The sequence below is a fragment of the Hyperolius riggenbachi genome, chromosome 1, assembly GCF_040937935.1.
Source record: "Hyperolius riggenbachi isolate aHypRig1 chromosome 1, aHypRig1.pri, whole genome shotgun sequence".
NCBI lineage: Eukaryota > Metazoa > Chordata > Amphibia > Anura > Hyperoliidae > Hyperolius > Hyperolius riggenbachi.
Genome location: NC_090646.1, coordinates 531,163,897 through 531,179,275, shown reverse-complemented (window position 1 = coordinate 531,179,275; position 15,379 = coordinate 531,163,897). Strand labels below are relative to the sequence as shown.

At 41.1% G+C, this 15,379-nt stretch overlaps 1 protein-coding gene across 2 annotated transcripts in view; it reads right to left on the bottom strand.

The window, feature by feature from the left end:
* Positions 1-13,683: 13,683 nt before the first annotated feature.
* KREMEN1 (kringle containing transmembrane protein 1) overlaps positions 13,684-15,379 on the bottom strand; it is a 202,421-nt gene continuing 200,725 nt past the window's right edge. For both annotated transcript variants that reach the window (XM_068271634.1, XM_068271635.1), the window contains one exon: positions 13,684-14,917. In XM_068271634.1, the coding sequence (XP_068127735.1) occupies positions 14,758-14,917 (160 nt within the window). In that variant the 3' untranslated portion in view covers positions 13,684-14,757. The remainder of the gene's footprint in view (positions 14,918-15,379) is intronic.

The window sequence follows — 15,379 nt, the reverse complement described above, 5'->3', positions numbered from 1 at the left end:
ATGCAGCCTGGGGTAGCCAGAATGTGGAGCTCCGACCGATTGGGGCTTCACACCGACTATACCAGCTGCAAAAAGGGTCCCTTATTGCCAATTTTTGCTCCGGGGTATCTGTTGGGGGGGGGGGGGGGGGCAGGTTTATTTTGCCCTGGGGCCCCATTGTTGCTTAAACCGGCCCTGCCTAGCGTGTGCAGCTGGGAGGGGTAATCAGGACACAGGATAGTTGGAACTGTGTCTCCTGCTCCTTGTCACCTCCTTTCAACCAAAAAGATGGCTGCCCCCATGACAAAGATGGCAGCCCCCATGAATCACAAACATTTGCCTGTTCTTTTAAAACAGGGTGCATAAGAGATTATTTTACACATCTATTCTAATTAACATAGCTAATGTAACTTGATGACAGTATGTTTATTTAGGCTGAAGTTCCCCTTTAAGCATCACTACAGCACACAGCACTTGGGAAGGGGGTGGAGAGGCTGGGGCAGGGCTCTGTACACAAGACTCTGCAGAACACTGCTTAGGGACTGTCTACAAATCTTTATCTTCAAAACTTTGTATGATTCGTTATCAGTGGTTGAGCAGATGCAGTCATTAGAAAAATTGTGCAGAAAGCAGAACTTTTTTTCTCTCTGTGCCCTTAGTTGTCACTCTCTCAGGACAGGGAAAAGAAACTTCTCCCCTTCTCAGGGCCCCCTGTGGCTTCTGGGACCCCCTGCGGCTGCAACCCTTGCAGGGTCTATTGTTACACCCCTGCAAGGAAATAAATATGGCAGCCGCCATATCCCTCTCACCTCGGGTTCCATTTAATGCCCCGTTTCCACTGACAAGAGCTGGCTGCATGCAGTATTACTATGCACTTTTCTGTGCATTTTGAATGCGATTTTTTTGCATGCATGGCACCACTTCCTATCCCTTTACTTTGTTCCTTTTTTTTCAAATCCAGGTCTTTAACGCATCAAAAATGCGCAAAAACACCATGTACAATTCGGGACCAATCACTTTCAATATCAACAACAATAACATTTCTATAGCACTTTTCTCCCATAGGACTCATGAGAATCCCATGCAAATCACTACGTGATATGAAAAAATGAAGCAAACTGTCTGTTTTTCCTGATTGGATCTGCATGAAAAGGCTGCAGTGGATGGAAACTGTTTAACATTGCACACATTTTTCATGCGGATTTCCGCAATGCGAATCTGCATGCAATGGAAACAGGCCCTAAAGCTTATTTCCGTATGCCAGTGGAAAGAGCGGCTCTGATATAAAATGTGCAGTGCACTGCAACAACCAAGCTAATTTCAGTTTGAATCCAACTGGGTGTAATGGGGTAATAACTCTGAAGTTCTATGAGCTTCATAAATAGGTTTTCAAATAAGATCAAAGGCTGAATACACAGAAGTCTAGATAAACATGAAGCAACAACTATCGCCTATCTTATCCTATTTTTACACTAACTTTCCCTGCATCTGTGCTTAACACTAACCTACCGCCTACCTATACCTAACACTAACCTCTCCCATCTATGCATAACACTTACCCCCCCTCCCCCTACCTACACCTAACACTAACCTCTCCCATCTATGCATAACACTTACCTCCCCTACCTACACCTAACACTAACCTCTCCCATCTACGCATAATACTAACCTACCCCCTACCTACACCTAACACTAACCTCACCCATCTATGCATAATACTAACCTACCCCCTACCTACACCTAACACTAACCTCTCCCATCTATGCATAACACTTACCCCCCCCCCCCCCTACGTACACCTAACACTAACCTCTCCCATCTATGCATAACACTAACCTACCCCCAACCTACACCTAACACTAACCTCACCCATCTATGCATAACACTTACCCCCCCTACGTACACCTAACACTAACCTCACCCATCTATGCATAATACTAACCTACCCCCTACCTACACCTGACACTAACCTCTCCCATCTATGCATAACACTTACCCCCCCCCCCCTACGTACACCTAACACTAACCTCTCCCATCTATGCATAACACTAACCTACCCCCAACCTACACCTAACACTAACCTCACCCATCTATGCATAACACTTACCCCCCCTACGTACACCTAACACTAACCTCTCCCATCTATGCATAACACTAACCTACCCCCTACCTACACCTAACACTAACCTCACCCATCTATGCATAATACTAACCTACCCCCTACCTACACCTAACACTAACCTCTCCCATCTATGCATAACACTTACCCCCCCTACCTACACCTAACACTAACCTCACCCATCTATGCATAACACTAACCTACCCCCTACCTAGACCTAACACTAACCTCACCCATCTATGCATAACACTTACCCCCCCCCCCCCAACTACACCTAACATTAACCTCTCCCATCTATGCATAACACTAACCTACCCCCTACCTAGACCTAACACTAACCTCACCCATCTATGCATAACACTTACCTCCCCTACCTACACCTAACACTAACCTCACCCATCTATGCATAACACTAACCTACCCCCTACCTAGACCTAACACTAACCTCTCCCATCTATGCATAACACTTACCTCCCCTACCTACACCTAACACTAACCTCTCCCATCTATGCATAACACTTACCTCCCCTACCTACACCTAACACTAACCTCTCCCATCTATGCATAACACTAACCTACCCCCTACCTAGACCTAACACTAACCTCTCCCATCTATGCATAACACTTACCTCCCCCTACCTACGCCTAACACTAACCTCTCCCATCTACGCATAACCTGAACCTACCCCCTACCTACACCTAACACTAACCTCACCCATCTATGCATAATACTAACCTACCCCCTACCTACACCTAACACTAACCTCACCCATCTATGCATAATACCTCTCCTACCTACACCTAACACTGACAACACCCCACACCTGTCTTCCTGCTGCTACGTTCCTTGATATCCACACTGCTATGGAGTTTGGCTACAGGGCCCTGCCTCAACTGCAGTATTAGCTCTTTATTGGTCCTGTGCTTGTAATGATCACTTCTATAAATGCTTTGAATGATAATAATGATTAACAAGCTGTTCCCCATCCCCTTCTTGCACCTCTGACACGGTGGTTGTCCTTGGCAGGTTTTAGTGCGCCATATCAATTGTTATTTATAGAGTGCTTGGGAGGGCCCAATGTAAAACTCGCAATGGGGCCCACAGCTCCTTAGCTACGCCACTGTGCCTGTTGCTGTGAAGAGGGGAGGAGGGACAAAGGAAGTCCTCCAGGAAATCCCGTTCTTTGAACGGGATTTCCTGATCGAAGAGGGCAGGGGGATGCCCTGGGCTCGCTACATGATATAGGAATTTTTTTTTTTTTTTAAAACTACAGCGCTCCCTCCTGGCGGATTTTTTTATACCGCCAGGGGGGTTAATGTGTAACTGTCGGGCATAAAAAAATCAATTATTTATTTTTATCTGGTAAACAAGTAATGAGGATGCTAGCCAGGCAATCCAAAAGTTACAATCACTATTACTTTTCTTGTTGATAAATGATCAGTCCCCAGTTTACCTATTATTTATTAGGTTTATTAGGCTATTTAAAATTTGGTACACAAAAAGTTGCAGGGCATGGTGGGTTGTCCTTTTTTGCTTCTCTATTTCCCCTCAGACTTAACTAATGCAGCCTGATTGGCTGAAGCTTCTTTCCCTCCTGTTTTCCCCTCCCACACCTCTGTTCCTCTCTGATTGGCCAATATTTCTCATTCTGAGACAATGCACTTTCTATAGTGAAGGGCGGACGAATGAGGCAGAGGAGAGTAGGGCAGGAAATTACATTAGGAATGGCTTCAAAATAGCCACGCTTAAAATGGGAAATGCTAAGAAGGATTTTCTTTTTTTTGTACTGTAGAAGAATCACTAAAAACAAAAAGTGGACAGTGCAATACATATGTTATGTAAGTAGAGCAAGTATTTATCTACTAATATATGTGTTTTTTTCTGAGATAGTATGGCTGACAACTCCTTTTGGGAAGGCAATTTAACTTATCTTTGTTTTTCTTGATGTTACTGATAAACAGTGCTTTAATTGTATTTTGTGTAAGTATACTTTATATCATTCTATTTGGTATTAGTAGTCTTTACTAGTTTACTAGTGTAAAGACTGGTAATACGTTTGATGAGCATTAGAGGATGAGAGTACCTTTTTGACAGAACATAATGAAACATTTTTTGCATAAGTAGGTGCTAATGATTCCCTTCTTAATGGGAAAAGGGATGAATTTTACTGTACATGACCGACACCCGCATATAATCCCAGGAATCTGGTAATCCATGTGGGGATGGGCACATCTCTCCATCTGACAATCCACCTGCCTATGGCTAGTCAAATAACATCGGTCTATAAATAAACTATTATTACAGAACAATGCAGGGTATTAATTCATGATCTGATTTGATCTTTATGCAGCATATTTATGCTGCAAATAATTTTAGCAACCAGAGCAGACTTTTGTCATGTTGCTGTAGCATGAAATGTTCAGGAGCTCTGTGATTTGTTGTTTACAGGTTTGCTCTTTTATTCACCTCTTATAAATCGTGTTCATTCCATGTCACAGGCGGCATTACATCCCAGCTGTCAGTGTCCTCTCACGAGCCGGCCCTGCAGGAATGCGCAGATGGGCCGCCCTGCTCTGGTCAGGCCCCATGCTGTTAACACACTCTATCTCCTGAAGAATTAATGAGGATGGAAGCAGCAATTAGAAATGGACAGATGAGCTGACGGGCATCACAGAAATGTTTATATGCCTGTGGAATAAGTAGACACTTACATTAAGGAGGTTGATTTCAGTAAGGAAAGTGGTCGCCACTGAGCTCTGAGCAGGAGAGTGATATGTACAATCCTATGTATGTGTCAACATCAAACACACTGATGGAAGGTCAAACAAGTGCAGAAAGATGAACGACCCCCTGAGGATAAAGATGATGCCTTGTTTAATCCTATATCTTCCAGCTAGAGCTGGACTGGAAGTACAAACCTGACATGGAACAGTGCTGCAAAAGCATTTGCCTCTTCCTTAATTTATCTTGATATTGAATATTCTTCACACTGACAGATTTCTGGCATTTAACCAGTTCAACGCTGAGGGGTTTTTCCTCTTATGGACCAGAGCAATTTTCACATTTCAGCACTCCTCCCTTTCATTCCCCAATTACTTTATCACTACATATCACAATAAAACAATCTATACCTTGCTTTTTTGCCACCAATTAGTCTTTCTTTTGGTGGTACATTTTGCTAAGAATTATTTTATGCTAAATACATTTTAACAGGAATAATAAAAAACAATGGGAAAAAAATTATTATTTCTCAGATTTCGGCCATTTTAGTTTTAAAATAAAGTGTGCTACTGTGGATAAAACCCACACATTTTATTTGCCCATTTGTACCGGTTATTAAACCTTTTAAAAAAAAGTCCCTAGGACAATGTATGGTGACAATATTTTATTCAGAAATAAGGTGTTTTTCTGTTTTGCATCCGTCACTAATTACAAGCCCTTATTTGCAAATATAACAGTAATATGACATACATATTAAAACAATTGAGACCCTAAGGAAACTATTTGTTGTTTTTTTTAAATGTCACTTTTTTATACAAGTGTTTTATTTTGATAAATAAAGAAGAGGGGGGGGGGGGTTAATTTATGGGGTATTTTATGTATTTTTATTTAATATAATGTATACAAGTGTAATTTTACTATTTGGCCACTAGATATCCCCCCACTTTATTCCTTCTGTGTACTGTGAACAGTGGGTGTGCACCTCCTTCCCTCAGCCAGTGTATTGAAAATGGGTCATGTATGGATATTCCAGCATGACAATGACCCAAAACAAATGGCAAAGACAACAAAGGAGCGGTTTAAGAAGAAGACAAGAAGGTCCTCGAGTGACCTAACTAAACTGCCAAACATCAGCCTTGAAACCTTACTGACTTTGAAAAAATCTGCAAAGAGGAGTGGACTAAAACCCCTCCTGAAATTTTGGCAAATCCTAGTGGCCAACTACACAAAACATCTGACCTCTGTAACAGCCAACAAGAGTTTTGCCACCAAGTACTAAGTCATCTTTTGACAGAGGACCAAATAGTTATTTCACTCAATACAATGTACATCAAGCTCTGGCTTTGGTGCATTGGGTTTTTGAGAGTTCTTTAGTTGTTATTCTCTCACAGCTACTATAAATCTACTATTATTGGTCATTTCTTGGTCAGAGGGCAAATGAGTAAAATCAGCAGGGGATAAAATACTTCTTTCCCTTACCGTATATCTGTCAACACACACCAAGATGCTTTCAGATGAAAGTAAATGTTTTTTTTAAGTTTTTCTTGCGGAGTCTTCATAATCTTATTGTTATTTTATACCTGAGGAAGTGGATACAACTGCAAACATATATTGTGTTTTACTGAAGTGGGTACATAACCTTCCCTTCTATTTTTATTCTTTTTTCAAATATTTTATGTTTTCTTGGGTGCCTCGTGACCAGGGAGCAGCAGGATGGATTGTGTAGCAGAATCTATTAGAATCAGTGTGCAGTGGTGTTCCAGTTACACTTCCACAGTCACAGCAACTTGCCTTGAAGTATTACGTTCTCATAGCAGGTAGTAGCAGCAGACTGGTATATATATATATATATATATATATATATATATATATATATATATATATATATATATATATATATATATATATATATATATATATATATAGTACATAGAGGTACATAGTGTTGTGAGCACTAGATTGACTAGAGCGGAGAGTATTTCAAGCTGTGAGTCATTAGATGAGATTTATTATTGCAGCCGGTTCATGTGTGAGATGGGATATAGATGGGATATAGATGGGATACACACACAGGATTTTGCCATTTTTTTTCTTACGTAGACAGGTCACAGTAATCTCTATAAATACTCCATTGCTTTTCAACATATGCCTCATATCTGCTTCCTGCTTATACAGCATGATTTTTCTGTACCGCTGTTGATAATCTTTTCACGCTTTTAAATGTTTGAAATACTCATATCTTATTACTGTGAGGTTTTAATAATAATAAAAAAAATAACCTTTATTATTTAGGAATCATTGGTACACAGGATGATTATTTATTTTGGTACATTTGTAAGACTTTCTCTCCATTTGTTCTCTTTCGAATACAAAACAATCTTTATCTATGGTTGATATTTTCTCAAAACCCTAACCAATAAATCTAGCCTACCCTAACCCAACCCAACCATTCTAACTAAGGTCAAGAAACACCTGGTCTTTGTCCCAGAGCAGACTCTCCACTTGATGACCTCAGATCATCAACTTGCAGTTCCCTAAATTACAGCCTTTAAAGGACTTACGAATGCGAACAGAAAAAAAAGTTATGTACCTCATTGCCAATGGATTCCTCATAACGGACCTTCAGCACCTTTCTTTTCACTGTCTGGCGCTCTGTTATCTAAATCCACTCTCTATGGCAGGCCCCGACCCTCCCCAGGGTCGCCTTATCTGATGGCGATGATAATCGCAGCTTTAAAATACTTTTAAATTTAGTGAAAAGGAAGGCCCGCCCACATGACGTAGAGCAGAGCGCTGTGAGCGAGGACGGCTGGCGAGCTACACAGGCTATGGAATTTTAAAGCGGCGATTATCATCGCCATCATATAAGGCGACCCTGTGGAGGGTCTGCCATAGAGAGTGGATTTAGATAACAGTGCGTCAGACAGTGAAAAGGAAGGCGCTGAAGGTCTGCTATGAGGAATCCATTGGCAATGAGGTACATACATTTTTTTTCTGTTCGCATCGTAAGTCCTTTAAAGGAATGCCATCGCAAAAATAAAATCGAACATTTTCAAAGCATAAATCTAAAATGTCCAAGACCAAGAGCGCTTCTGAACGCTTTTCAGATCGCCAGCTCTTTGAAAAGCGCTTGGCTACTGAAACCATATGAAGGTGTTCCCACAGCAGCGTTGTGATTTTTCTAAAATCACGCACGCTGTATGTAGCATTTTTTGGAGCGATTAAGCTTGAGTGACTGAGAAAAAAACGCTCATTTGCTCAACAATCGCTCTAAAAATCACTTCACAAAATCGCTATCACAAATCGCTAACCACTAGAGATTGCAATAGTGATTTTGTTGTGCACTACCCACAAAATGCACTATAAATTACTTATCTCCTATGTTGCTGTCACTTACATTAGGTAGTAGAAGTCTTATGGGGAGTTGGGCTGGTCCCTTTATTCTTTACAAAAGCACTATCTGGAAAGGATCTACTGTATATAAAGATGCACCTCTACTACTCACTTGCATGCTATTTTGGCATTTGAACTTGGCGACTCCTGTTCAGCAAGTGCTTTTTAAAATACTCAAAAACCCTAGGAATCCCCCTAGAAAATATGGACTAGTCTAAAACCTCTCAGATCTGTCAGATTTAGTAAGTAACAGGAAGCTAGGAAAAAAGTACCGTAATTTATACACCATTTTCCTCAGAGACAAATTAACATTTTATAAGAATGGATTTAAAAGGTTAGTTTTTCACAATAGCTGTCCTTTAATACTTTTACATAAATTAGTAATAGATGACTGTAGATGATGACTGTACAGATGTCCATTCTCTACAAATGAATTTACTTGGGATAATACCATCTCCTAATACCTGATTCCCACCATGCAATTTACCATCAGATAGACGGATTGAATCAATAATTTGCAACAGATTCAATCAGGTTTCCGACTGATTTTTAGAAGTGAACGGAAAATTTATCGGAAATCTGATTGGACCTGTTGGAAATTATCGATTCGACCCATTGAACTGACAGGAAATTTGCATGGTGTTAACTTACAGGCATAAGACAAGCAGCAACTAACTAAAAGGTCCAAAAGTATTGGATTGTTGTTCCAGCTCCTTGCTGCTTGATACTGTTTTTTTCACTAAAATCTCTGCCCCTTGCCTTCTCTGAGGTGTCACACATACTGTTTATATAAGCTGAATGTTCATATTGGCGTGAAGATTACTGTGAGGACTAGCCTAATTATGCCTGAATGCCATCTCAGATCTGTGCATAGCTTTACCAGAGATGGGGACCCCTGAGACCTGCTGCACTGGGCAAATCTGCTGCAAAACAAATCTAGCAAGAGTCGCTCCACTCTTTGATTATGGTTTCCATCTGTGAAGAAATGCTGGACTTTTTGCTCACATATTGTTTCCCTACCTTTCTGGAGAAGATCCTTAGTGGCTTATTACACTAATTAGGGACAATATTGCTTTCTATTTCTATTATTCTATTTTATTATTACCCGAAATTGTTTTACTTAGACCTTACAATTATTATCCCAAAACTGCTGTGCAAATGAATGAGGTGATCTGACCATGCTGTCTGCAGGAATCTGGATGGAACAAGTCAGATGAATGACCATTCTGCTTTATTTGAGACCCCATCAAACTGTGTTGTAAAAGTCCTTGTGAAGGGGGTTGAGCATGAAGTGCTGAAGTTACTTGATCCAGTCAAAGAATGTCCCCATAGAGGAGCGGAATTTCTACACTGAAAGGTGTGTAACTACAGAAATCTTCTTCAGGGCACACAGGTCATATTACTACTATTTTCACATAACAGGTATTTTTACCCTATGCTGAAAGAGGAGCTGTCAGCCATACTATCTCAGAAAAAACCCATATATATATATATGTGTAGATGAATATGTGCTCTACGTACATAACATGTATTGCACTGTCCACATTTTGATTTTAGTGATTTTTCTACAGTAAAAAAAAAGAAAATCCTTCTTAGCATTTCCCATTTTAACTGTGGCTATTTTGAAGCCACTCCTGATGTCATTTCCTCCCTTACTCTCCTCTGCCTGATTGTGTATGAATTACCCGCCCAACACTATAGAAAGTGCATTGTCTCAGCATGAGAAATATTGGCCAGTCAGAAAGGAACAGAGGTGTGGGAGGGGAAAACAGGAGGGAAAGAGGCTTCAGCCAATCAGGCTGCATTAGTTAAGTCTGAGGGGAAAGTAGAGAAGCAAAAAAGGACAACCTAGCGTGCCCTTCAACTTTGTTTGTGTGTACCAAATAAGAGTCAGGTAAACTGGGGAATGATCATTTATCAACAAGAAAAATAAAAGTGATTTTTAACTTTTGGATTGCCTGGTTAGCATCCATATTGCTTGTTTACCAGATAAAAATAAAGAATTGATTTTTGATTTTATGCCGGACAGTTACACTTTAACACATATAGGAGGGGGTTGGGGAAAAAATTACTTGCACTCAAAATCCAGCATGTTCAGGTGGAGTAGGTTCTGGCAGTTTGAAGGTTCATCATGATATGGAGTATATTGCTTTGTCATTTATTGAATACATCTGAACTAAGTTTGCTCCCACACCCTATCCTGTATTCTCCATTTTCTCATGGGTGCTTGTAGTGAACTTATGGATCAGATTCTTGCAATATAAAATCCCCTATTTACTTTAGAGAACCATGGTTCAGTTGGAGACTCTATGAAACAATTAACTTTTTCTCCTAAATTTTCTTGTAGGTGTTATTTTCACACCTTTCTAATAAAGTGCCTTTTAAGCCAGAACATAATTTTGATAGTACTTTTTCCCCGACTTTTTGGTACTTTTTAAACTGAAGAGAGCTGAAAAGTTATTTTAAACAGGTGAAAAAAGCAACTCCTACAACAAAAAGTAGGAGAAAAGGTAGATTGAAGCGCCATAGTATTTCCAGAAAGCGTTGGTTGAATACTATCATCACACTTATTGGATACATCCTGTACCCAGTCCCTAAATTGCTACAAAATTGACTTGGATATGCCTATTCCCAAACTCAGATTTAGATTTTCACTGTTTTAGAAAATTCTTTAGTGTATCTTCTTCATTCCATATCTAACAGAATATTTGCCACAAGTCACAAACATCACACTGGAGATAATAAGTCAAGTGAAAACTTATTACAAAACATCAATGGTCGTTTACTAGTTCATGGCTCATGGCTGTTCACCAGTCAGTAGCCGATACCTCCTTACCCATGAAAAATCTTTACTTTTTCTCAAATAGATCATCAGAGATGTCTGCAGTGTTGCCAACTGTCCGTAAATATACTGACAGTCAATAAATAAGCAGGGCTGCTCAAATCCGGATCCGGGAGACATCCGGATAGTTCAATCCGGATATCTCCCAGTTACCGGGTGGGTGTGCAATCTTACCTGTCTGACGTCTTCTTTGGTCCGTCCCTCGGTGCCTCCCACGTTGCGGTCCAAGCAGCAGTCACGTGATTACCTACACTTCCTCCTTCCGGGTTGAAGGAGGAAGTGTTTGTAATCACGTGACGCGCATGGAGCGCATCGTGGGAGGCGCCGAGTGACGGACCGAAGAAGACGTCAGACAGGTAAGATTAACCCCCCCTCCCACCCCGCACATGTTTACTGGGAGATATCCGGATAGCAACTATCCGGGTATCTCCCGGATCCGGATTTGAGCAGTCCTATAAATAAGTAAACAAATCTGAGCTGCCAGTTACGTTTGTGTTAACTATTTGGTGTCAGTAAATAAAATGTTTTCTTTCCCAGCAGATTACAGCACTTAGGCCTGGTGCACACCAAAAACCGCTAGCAGATCCGCAAAATGCTAGCAGATTTTGAAACGCTTTTTCTTATTTTTCTGTAGCGTTTCAGCTAGCATTTTGCGGTTTTGTGAAGCGTTTTTGGTGTAGTAGATTTCATGTATTGTTACAGTAAAGCTGTTACTGAACAGCTACTGTAACAAAAACCACCTGGCAAACCGCTCTGAAGTGCCGTTTTTCAGAGCGGTTTGCGTTTTTTCTATACTTAACATTGAGGCAGAAACGCCTCCGCAATCCAAAATCTGCAGCAGCCCGGGAGTATGCGTTTCTGCAAAACGCCTCCCGCTCTGGTGTGCACCAGCCCATTGAAATACATTACCCAAGCGTATCCGCAGCCGCAAGCGGATCGCAAAACGCAGCCGAACCGCTCTGGTGTGCACTAGGCCTTACTGCTTATCAGTTCATGTGTAGAGATGTTGCGAACTGTTCGCTCGGCGAACATCTCTCGGGCTTTTACTACTTCCGGGTCGCTCTGACCCGGAATAGTACGCCTGCGCTGCCCGGCGAAGCGCGTCCTAGATCGTGCTCCTGTTGCCGGGAACTCTCTGCGCATGAGAGTGACATCATGTCACGCACACGTGCAGAAAGTGCCCGGCAACAGGAGCGCGATCTAGGACGCGCTTCGCCGGGCAGCGCAGGCGTACTACTCCGGGTCAGAGCGACCCGGAAGTAGTAAAAGCCCCATGTATTCAGAGATGTTCGCCGGCGAACTGTTCGGGAACCGTTCGCCACATCTCTATTCATGTGTCATTCTGGAATGTACACTTCTCTAGCTAAAGGTGGCCATACATCAGTAGACCTGGCGACTAATCGACCATCAGATCCCATCATTTTTATTGAATCTGATGAAAATCAGTGCCGCCAAGAGCATGTCTGATAGAAAATTCATTCAATTTTGGGCCAAAACTGGTCACCTGTATCGATCGGACATGCAGTAAAAGCTAGGCCGACATGCTTGATAAGGTGTGCGGCAGTAATGGCAGATAATCATGAACCTGGCGGAAACTCCCGGTTGTTCCCCCCAAATGTAGATATATCAGCCCCCCTCCCCTTCCACGTTGCCCGTGCATTAGTAATTTACCTGTCCGGTGTCCACACTCTTCTTCCTCATTTGCACCATACATTATTTCCGGTGTATTGCATGTGGAGCGTCAGTAAAAAAATGTTCTGTCACAAAATGTTTTAAGCTTTACCAGTAAATTGTTTTTTTTCTGAGACTGACAACAGTGGATGTCTCTGTGGCTGATATTGAGGCAAAGTGTGATGCCATTGCCATGGCCATGACAGTTTCCTGTCTGTGAAACTTGTTGCATTGTGGGAGATAACAGCTGTTGCCAACTGTGCAATCAGTATCTCCCTCGATGGATATATATATAAGGCCTATTAGCCTATCACATTCTTATTAGGTGTGTTTATAGATAAGGGCAGTTGGTGCTGTCCTTTTTTTTCATGTCTGTCAGCAGTAAAAATCCCCTTCTGGTAAAAAATTATACCGTCTTGGTCTTATAGCTTTCAAACCTCCACCCGAACCCTGGAAACCAGTGTCTCCGGTATGTAGCTATGCCCCTTGCAGCTGAGCGATTTGGCGTTTCATGACACTCGCCATGGTGGCAGTGCCATGGTGCTCGAGTGAAAGGGACAGGGCTACCTGTCAGAAACACAGGCTTCCGGAGCTCAGGGGAAGCTAAAGACGTGGCAAGTTGGTGTAATGTTTTACCGGAAGGACATTCATGTAATGTATAATTTTACCTTTATAGTCTATTTAAGGATTGAAGCTTAAAAATAGCATAAGGTAAATAGCTTAGTAAACAAAACATGATTTATCAGCCAAGGTGATAACAGGAAAAATAACTCATTATTAAAGACAAGAGAAAAGCCTAGTGAATTGTGCCCATTGTTTTCTCCAAAGTGGCCAATATAGCTTGTTGCTAGAATGAGGACATTTTGCCATAAGGTGAATACCACCAGTGGAGCAATATCCATACTTTCCAAACCAGTAAAGTTTAATACGTGATCATGTCACTGCACCACAGGTAGATTAAACCAGGAGAACAGACTTTATTGGATTGTATAAAGGAAATCACATCTTGCAGCTCCCATCAGGCACTGACCACACAGTCTTATGGCTAGTTATCACGGTTGAATGGGCAACTACATCTGCCAGTGTCTGCACCTGTGTGTTGCCTGCTTGATGGATTGTCTATTGAAGTGATGGTCATGGCCTTCAAACAATCAACCAGTGGCAAGGCACAATATGAAGAATAAGATCTATTTCAGCATGATGTATACATAAAATTAGCAAACACTTCCAAGGAAGACAATAATATACAATGTAAATTTATCTCCTGACCCCAAATGTGGGTGCATGTTTCCGTAATAAGTTATCTCATGGCCCCATAAACATTAATACTCATGCACCGTTAGAAAGAAATAAAAAGGAACAAACAAAAAAATCCAAAACACCCATGCATGATGTAGGCAACAGTCCCATGTACAGTATCCATTCATTCTGTGCAACAGTCAATGTAAACTCTAGAATGAGAGGGAAACTGTTCTTGTTTGGCTCATTATAGGATGGTTCCAGCTTTGATTTTTTTTTTGTACTTTAATGGAAAAATATACACAATACAAAATCCATCATACTTTCTGGTTGTCCACGTTGCAGTCTGAAACCTGACCCTTTCCACAGCTCCAAGTTTATAAATATATTTAAAAAATAATCAGGAGCCAAATGGAAATCAGAAGTCCTTTTCAAATATGGGATACCCTGCGGAGCAGAGCTGGGTGATTGTATGTAACGCCTGCAGCATATAGCTGTGTTTTTTTTTACATCCCAATGAAACCACCGGTTCTCTCTGTGACCTGACACTGATAGATTACAATAAGCTATACAGTAGGTCTATGGCAAGTTTCCACGGGATCCTCGAGTTGGAGAATCTGTATGGACTCAGAATATGTCTAAGTCAATTCTCTCAGTTTTGTTGGAAGCCCTCATAGATTTTGGATGGTCCATATCTGATTCTGAAGATCATAAATAAACCGATTCAACGGAGATGGCAAGAATCTCCAAATGTTCCTCTGCAGCTCTTCATTGTCTTTACTAAAGTGCAAGTTATTCGCCTACTAATGGGTTGCGATCATCATGTGGACTTTTAATCTTCTTTGGGAAAATGTAGATTGACGTTGAAGGTTTATAGAATATACTCCATATTTCTCCTGCAGATCCTCGGGAGCAGCTGTCTAAGCTAGTGGGGGATTCCAGCCTCTGAGACCTTGAAGAGAGAAACAGAAATACTAGTGACTACTTTTGTCAAATCAATTTTAGTAGTTTTTATGTGCTGGTTATGTTCTTATCCATATACAAGAAAATACTGTAGTTAAACTCGTTCAGCAATAAAATGGTGACAATATGTTTACAGTCCTTGTTTGTACCTACTTGTCCATAGACACGGTTGGCAACAAACTCTTGAACATGAGACAATTGTTTTGTAAGTGGTTGATGGCCACTGTACACAAACTGAACTGGAAGTGAGAATGCTCTGGAACTGCAGTATGCAAAAATACAGTATGCAATAATACAGATAAATATAGTCTATTGCATTTGCACCAAAGTTATCCTGTGTTTGTTCTTTGATTGTATTGTATTTGCAGCTTTCCAAAGGCACAGCAGAATACAATATGGTGCATTTGGAAAGCCACCAAGTAACCAAAATTCAGCTACAGCTCAAATGTCA